We start from the raw sequence: 8,608 nt of genomic DNA on the forward strand, positions 1-8,608 counted from the left end.
CTGCTGGAGGACTCTGCTCCTTCCTCTATAGCTCTCCTCTCCTGAAATACTCTGCTGGAGGACTCTGCTCCTTCCTCTATAGCTCTCCTCTCCTGAAATACTCTGCCCTGCTGGAGGACTCTGCTCCTTCCTCCTCTCCCCTCTTGAAATACTCTGCTGGAGGACTCTGGTGCTCTTTCTTAACCATTACCTGTCCTTTCTATGTCAGGTGACGTCCTGGGTTCAGCGTTTAACAATCTTGACAGCCTCTTGACCATGTCATATGGTTGTGGTGAGCAGAATATGCTGAAGTTTGCCCCCAATGTCTATGTCCTTCGGTATCTCAAGTCTTCTGGTCAGCTAACTGATGCCATCCTGGAGAAAGGGAAGAAGTTCCTGGACGAAGGTTTGTGTGCCCACTAGAGAGACCCACGTGAAATTTAGAACCATCAGAAACATGAAATGGGATTGCTACTTTGCTGCTGTAGCTGCTGCATTTTCAGGAATTCATTTTTGTCTTCAAAATTTGTCCTGTAATAGTTGGAAGTTTATTCTCATGAAAATATTCATTTCCACAAACATTTAGGTAACTAGAAAGTTAAATCCTAATCAGAAGGTTCATAACAGTTGCTTTGGTCCATAATGGCCAATAAGTGTGTAATTAATTTATTTGGGACTTGAAGGAGGTTAAGTGTGTATTAACCCAAAGTTTCGTAGCTGCCATGGGTAATTAGGAGGAAAAGATACAAAAAAGAGAGGCTTTTTGCACCCTTAAAATTACTTTAACTTATAGGAAAGCAATTGGAATATTACTTAAAATTATTTAAATTAAATTTAAATTATTTTAAATTTAAAATTAAAATTAAATTATTTATTTAAATTTAAATTAAATATTACTTAAAATTACTTTTATAGGAAAGCAATTGGAATATTCATCATAGTTATAGCTAGACAAGGCTCAACTGACCAATAGTTCATATAACAATGTACATGGTAGTTGTTGGAGGAAATGAAAATGAGCGAAAAATGGTTATCATACATTAGGTTGCAGAGAGTCACCTTTGTGGCTGACGCGTTTCACGTATGGCTTCCTCAGGGCAGGGTAGAACCTTAAACTGATACATAACACAATAAAATACCATAAAGGAATAGTACGGTATGTAAACTTATTATTAGACACTTAGTGTACTTACAATACAAATATATATACAATAGCATAGATAATGTGTATTGAGAAGTGTACAATGTTCAGTAGAGTAATTACTATGAGTGTTAGAAATGGAAAGTATTCTGAAAAGTGTTGGTATGGTAAAAAATATATGTAAGTAACTTTTCTTTAAGATAAAAATTCTTCAAATATTTTATTTGCATATTAAGTTTACATAATGTACTAGATGTACATTATGTACAACCTCCTAATTACCCATTGAATATTTTGGGCTTTGGCAATTGTAGCAATTTAGTGGAGAATTCTTGGTTTCCATCTTGTTTGTAGCTGCCATACAATAAGTGGTTCTTCATTGGTTTACTATAGCTCATAAGTTGTGCAGTCAGCTTTGTACCCATCAAAGTGCCTGAAATAGGAACTGTCTTGAAACTAACCAACCTCTCAGGGACAATTGTTGGAAAAGAATGTTGGTCCAATTCCAAAGAATTATGTATAATTCTGGCAATTTCCATACAGTCGTTTAGTAAAAGAGAATGTTCTATGTTTCATAAATGTTTTTTGCCATTTTTCCTTTCTCTAGGACAACAACGACAGCTGACATACAAGCACTCAGACGGCTCTTACAGCGCCTTTGGTAAAAGTGATCCAGAGGGCAGCACATGGTGAGTACGGCTCACATTAGGCAGCAGCTAGACAGGACACAAAGATTTACCCTATTACCACTACAACTCCCAAAGGAAGTGGGATACTTGAAGTTACTCCTATTATTATAAAATAAATAGGGATTGGAATTCAATCCTGTTTAAGTTTGCAATTTTTGTGAACTTATGTGGACACTTTAAAGCAGCTTCCAAGATAGCTACCATCACCCAGCTAAAAGGTTGCCCTGCTGGCAACTTTCCCTCCAGTTGGGGAGCACTTAGCTATCCTATAGGAGCCCATTATTAAGGTTTAATTGAATAGATTCAACTCTTCAGAACATTTGTTAAATGCGTAGTGAGCTGAACCCTGACATGATCACCCATCACTGCTGGTGAGCTGTAAAATAAAAATGGGTAAAGTTATAAAAGTCTGCAATTCTCTCCTTGCTTGTCTTTGGAATTGTTAGCAATTAACATTTTAGCTTCAACAATCTACTAAAACATTTTTCACTTCACTAATATGATTTGAATTCGAATAAAAAGTTGAACCCAAGATTGATGTCAAGCTATATTCTCCTTTTACCTATCCTAGACCTGTTCTTGTGCCATAAAATACCAAGGGTTTATTTATATATTTATGTTGGGGTAACATGCGTTTTTGTGGGTGTTGCAGCAGGGAATGGCAGTGGGTCGATGTAATCTGGTGCCAATTAAAGCAACACAATTCACCTTCTGAAGAACAAGACATCAAACCATAGTGTGCTGCTGAACATAGGGAAAGTCCGGTTGTTGGACCACCGTGGTTCACTGGTCATTTCATGAAAATGAATATTCTACTAAAATGCAATGCATAGGTACAAATATCGTTAACATGCATCCACATAAAAGCATGTATGTGTATGAATGGATTATAACACTAACCTTGGGTATAAAACACTACATTCATGTGATCACCAAAGCTCGTTTTCCCAAGCAGTGCTAGATGGTGGAATTTTAAAGGAATTTCAAATTATTTTGGGTGATGTTTTGTTAAATTGCTATAATGATGATTATATATCCAGCCTCATTCCCCACTACTAATAAGCAAAAGTCAAAATGCTGAACCTATGCCAACCAATCATAATTCAGCAATTTGGCTTCAGACATTTCAAATTTTACTTTTAGGGGTTACAAAACTTTCTGCACTTTTTTGACTCCTGATTTTGATGTTTGTCAGGCCTGACAGGTTGGTGCCATTTTTGTCCTGTTCCTTTTTTCTAGGCTCACTGCCTTTGTCATAAAGAGTTTTTGTCAGGCTCGGGATTTTTGTTTCATCGATGGGGAACACATAAAACAAGGGCTGAGTTTTCTGGAGAAGCAACAAAAAGATGACGGCTGCTTCAAAGCCACGGGGCGAGTGCTGCATAATGGCATGAAGGTGAGATGGGGCCCACAGCTATTGTATAATTCATTCATTATAGTCTCCTGAGACTGGAGAAGATAAACCATCATGATAGAACCTAGGTGATCCAGCAAACCTGGAATGCATATCTTACAAATTATTTGCTGTAATGTTTTGAATCCTAGACCAGATCTAATCTCACCCAGGTAAGTCTATATTCTCCAGTCTTAGAGAGTTTTAATAAATCAGGCCCATTGTATCACATGGGTGGAATACCTGATTGGCAAACTTTTTTATTACTATAATACTGAGTGGCAAACTATTGCTAAAGAGCACCTGTGTTACAATTGACAGGGTGGGATTGGAAAGACATACATGGTTTTATTATGATAATTCTTGGAAATTTAACTTGATTTTGGTATTTATGCAGTTTTGTAGCATATTTTAGGAATTTGTACAGCTCTGCCTTCCATACCATTTCTGTTTAACCCATATTTGTTAGGCCCATGCCAAGTACAAAGCAACGGCTTGGCATTCTAGGGTGTTCAGGGGCATTAATGTTATATTATCAGTAATTTTAAAGGGCCACTGCAAGTCAAATTTTAGTTATAGATAGATCCAGTGACCCAAATACATCACCAATCATCCGGCTATAATCCACAATCAATCTCATAACACTTGAAGAAGCAGATTATGCAAAACACATTGACATTGAGACTGAATTCAAATTGTTTGTACATATGTTAAATGTGAAAGATATATGAATTTTTTTCAATTTTATGTATTTTAAAGATGAATTAAAATGATATCCCTATTATATAGTTTTAAAGGATTAGTGTAAATTGTCTGCTGCCTCGAAATTTCCCTATAGGGTTTCATTGGTGTTGTGAAAGATACTGTATATCTCCGATTTAATCACATCTTTCAAATTTTTCTTTAAATCATCATTTATTAAAAGTTCCTTTAAAGATGTGATAAGCAAAATTGTACTAAAATTCCATCTAACCAGGTAAATAAGTAGAATTGTACAAAATACATAATTTTTCTGCATTTATATATTCATCCAGTAGGCAGAATTCACATTTTTTTCTGACCATCTGTTGTTGATTTTGCTTGGGAAACAATAAAAGAAAATGTTCATGTAAATCAATGGTTCAGATTGATGTGAACACATAAAGCTCAGTGAGTCAGATCTGTGATTTCTGTACAGCTTCATCCGAGTTTTCATTGTGAGAGAGAGAGTCTGAAAGAAAGCAGCCTCTGCTGTGCTCTGTCCGTAAATAAACATAGGAATGTAATTGCATTTTTAGATATTTGTTTGATGATCATGTTTAAATAGTAATAATAAAAAGAAAAAAAGAATCCAATAAACACATAGAAAGTTCTTATAAGCAGTACAGCATTTATGCCATCCCTTCCATCCAATCTGTACGTGTGCCTTGGCATGTCTGGAATCCAGCTGAATATATCATAGGGGGGTTATAAATCTTTTTTTTTGGTTTGGTTTTGGCACATAATTTAAACAATATTTTCCTTTACCTTGGCAGGGTGGCGTGGATGATGAGGTCTCGCTCACGGCTTACGTTCTGGTGGCTTTGTTGGAGTGCGGAAGAGAGCTGAATGTAAGTCTGCTGTGCTCTCACATTTCTCTATGGAGTATGAAAGCTCTCACACCCTAAATTGTAGTTTAGTAAAATAGATAATGGAGTACAAATCTACATGGGAATCACCCCCTTTACCCTCCCAGCTGCCTTTTATTTTTCAGTAAGTAGTTCAGTCTAGGATGGAAGATTCAGCTGGGCTTGTTTGTGAAATGGTGAAAAAGTTTCACGACTTTCCAAGCCTTGTCATCCATTGTAGACGTATCTTTGAAAGCTGCCAAATGTTTTCAACATTCCACAATGAAGTCCAATTTACAGTGACCAACTACTACCAGCTATACAATGACCTGAACCTTCACAGATAAATCAGAACCTGATGATGAACCCAGGCTGGAGCAATCAATGCAGACTTCCACAACTCTGCTGTTTATCATTGTAGAACTGCCTTGGATGGTAACCTTTGAAGGATGTTTGTCTATTTTCCATCCTTAACTTTTTCTTAATGTTTATCATTGTTGTATTTTGTGTGGTGCAGGATCCCGTGGTGAAGAAAGCTCTTCAGTGCTTGAAGAAGGAACCTGCAGAAAAAGCTACTCCATACAAACTGGCTCTGAAGGCGTACGCTTATACATTGGCCAATTCTTCGGCAGAACGTGCTGACATCATGCAGATTCTGGATAAAAAAGCAAACAAAGAAGGTAGATGAGTACGATACATACTCACCCACTGCTATCACCCCAAAATTTTACTCCATACCAAATTTAAAGAGAGAGTGTTAGGGTTACACCCCCTGGCAGGTGACACAGGGAACGCAATCAATCAATCAAAGTCTTCTGCTCATTACCAGAGTACCCCGCAAGGGGTGAAGGGATGGTAACCCTAGTGGCCACCAGACATTTTGCTGCATGGAGAATACCAGGTTGTGGCCCTCAGGCTCATCTCTAATGCAAGCCAGCAGAACAGACAACTTTGGTGAAGGACAGCCAGAGATCAGGTACCAGGTAGGCTGGAAGAAGCATAAGAAGCGCAGGTTAGGGACAGGCAGCTGGAAGGAGACAAGGTCTAGACGGTCCAAGGTCAGGACAGCCAGAAGACAAAAACCAAGGTCAAGGTCAGGCTGAGGTCAGGTATCTGTAAAGGCGATCAGAAAGCGTATGGCTGGGTAAAGTTGCAGGTAACACAATGAGGACCCAGCAACAAGAGCCTAATCATCTCTTTGGCTGCAGGATATTCCTTCTAATCCACTGCAGCTGAGCACAGTGTGCCGGGGATGCTAACATGGAGCGAAGTGCAGAAGACTAAAGGAAGGCTGGGAATGCTTCAAGCTGCTAAACTGAGAAGCTTAAGGCATAGTGGTAACGGACAGGCCACAAAACCTCTATAAAACTTTTTTAAGTGTGTAGGGCTCTGCTAAACTTCGAGATAACGCTTTTTACATTCCTTTGTGATCTACAGGGAGTAGCCAGACTCCAGTTATCCTAAGTGTTTCTTCATTAGTTAGGGTGTCTAAGCTTGGGTAGTTTCTGCCATAAGCCAAGATGTATATATCATGCAAACAGGAGAGCAAAAGATTACTTTTTGTGTGAACAATAAAATTATTTACTTGTCAACAGGTCATAGCATAGTGATCAGATAATGTCATGGTCATAAGATTGTTTCTTTTACCCAACGCGTTTTGCCATTTGGCTTCCCCCGGGGATTTATAGTGACTTATGCTGATTGACAAAATATAAAGAAGGACATATGCAATTCAGTTTGAGTACATTCATATTATCAGCAAATCAAATACATTATTTTCATATAAGTGACACTGATAGTATATGTATAGTTATCATGGCTAGATTTTTGTGAAAAAAGAAAAAAATTGTAGGTGATTAGATAATGTGTGGATGAAAAGATATCTATAGAGATATCTGTATAGGTGCGTTATACAGGAAATGGTTATTGTACATTAGTAAAATGAAAGTTGGAAAGAAAATTCAACTTAGTTGGTAGTAGTTCATTGCTAGTTTTTAGAATGGTTATAAGTGGTTATTAAACTACATGTATGAATATGGTATGGTTGGGAGTATGATGAATTTTCCTGTGATCAGTTATATACTTGTGGTAACCTAATAGAAGCAAGGATATACGTGAAACAATATCTAAATGGTTAAGGCAAAGTAGTGAGAAAATATTCGCACAATGTGGACCCTTTTTCGGGTCCTATGCATGATACAGTATATACTACATACAGGCTTGGCAACCATCAACTATATAGAGTAGGGTTCCCTTTGAGTTCTGATCCACTATTTTTCTTATAAGTCAAAAGATATTTGATGAGTAATAGTTTGGTATGAATATTTCAGCCTGTAGATGAGGATTCTGGACTTGATTATGTAAGTTGGGAATGTGATAAATCACTTTGAGCCAGGAGGACCTTCCACTAGGGCTAGGAACACCTGGAAAGTTGTCTTGAGAGTCCTCCCGAACAAGAGTTTGTGAAGAAGAATAATGGACTTTGAGGAACTAAGATTGATGTGTTGACCACCTGGCTGAGGGTCAAAGGATACAAAGGATTCTTCTTAGTTCTCCTGCTTTAGAAGTCTATCATCAAGAGACCACTGGAACCTTGATCTCTAGGAACTTCAAGTCCAAGGTCACTAGTGTAATCAAATTGGTATAGAAGGCTAGGCCAATAGAGGGGGTTAGATCCCAAAGCTTAGATTGGAACCATCTGTGTTTAAGGGTTACCTAAATAAACCATTTTTTTGGCGGTGTCCATTTTATCGTGGTTAACTTTGACATTGACCAGTCCCGAGACATTTTCTGGGCTCTTATTGCCTTTTACTTGTGCTTGAGATATTCAGAATATAAGCTACTAGCTTGGGGAAGGTTAATCAATATTGAAGGCTAGCACTAAGAGTTTTTTTTTCTCCATGCACAATTCTACAACAAGTTGAAATAGCTTTTGAAAAATTGTCACAAATAGTATCTTTTTGAGACAGTTTTACTTTCCAAACCCTGGAAAGCATCTCCCCCTCCCTCCACATAGAATATTAGACAGATCCTTGCAGAAGCCCAAAGAGGCCAGCTGGTTTCATCAGTCAAGATGAGCTAATCGCTTTCATAAGAATTATTACAGCTAAATGAATAATAATACAGGTTCTCTTTACCCCCTTTTCCTTGCAGATGGTATGCTATACTGGAGTCAGGAGCCTAAAGTTGAAAAAGAGTCATATTGGTCCAAACCTAGCTCTGTAGAAGTGGAGTTAACAGGCTACGTCCATCTCGCCAAGTCCAGCTATCCGGGGCTGACCAGCAAGGACATCGGTGACATGGTGGCAATCACTCGCTGGATGTGCAAACAGCAAAATGGAAACGGTGGATTCAGTTCCACGCAGGTACGTTTTTTTTTTTTCTGTCTGAGCCCCGATTACTTCACATAACTCCTCATCTTGTAACAGGAATTGGGGTAAATCTCTACAAAGCGAAAGTTAAAGCCCAAATGATTTACATAGATAGGGAGGTGGCCCTACACATGCTTCCTTTCATTCTTTCCCTCTTTGGGTAATCACTCCCATAATCCTCGGTTCCTGGGCACTTCTCTTTAACCTGTGCTAGTTTTTTTTGTAGGATACGGTGGTTGGTCTTCACAGTTTGGCAGCCTTTGCTACTATAACCTCTGGGAAGTCAGGAGAAGTGGTCCTTGATGTGACCTCAGTTAAAGGATTCAAGACAAGGCTCCTGATCAACAATGATAACAAGCTCCTGCTGCAGCGGGTGACATTGCCAGAGGTGCCCGGAGAGTTCTTGGTGACAGCATCAGGGGTCGGCACCGTCTTTATGCAGGTGAGCA

At 38.5% G+C, this 8,608-nt stretch overlaps 1 protein-coding gene across 1 annotated transcript in view; it reads left to right on the forward strand.

Moving 5' to 3' along the window:
* The window catches only part of LOC140339881 (alpha-2-macroglobulin-like protein 1), a gene marked incomplete in the record, with an annotated part of 51,577 nt that overhangs the window by 38,833 nt on the left and 4,136 nt on the right, over positions 1–8,608 (forward strand). The window contains 7 exon segments of the mRNA XM_072424792.1: positions 209–385; positions 1,728–1,809; positions 3,049–3,205; positions 4,717–4,791; positions 5,306–5,468; positions 7,942–8,153; positions 8,386–8,601. Coding sequence (XP_072280893.1) covers positions 209–385; positions 1,728–1,809; positions 3,049–3,205; positions 4,717–4,791; positions 5,306–5,468; positions 7,942–8,153; positions 8,386–8,601 — 1,082 coding nt within the window.

This window comes from Pyxicephalus adspersus, chromosome 10 (assembly GCF_032062135.1).
Source record: "Pyxicephalus adspersus chromosome 10, UCB_Pads_2.0, whole genome shotgun sequence".
NCBI classification, from domain to species: Eukaryota; Metazoa; Chordata; class Amphibia; order Anura; family Pyxicephalidae; genus Pyxicephalus; species Pyxicephalus adspersus.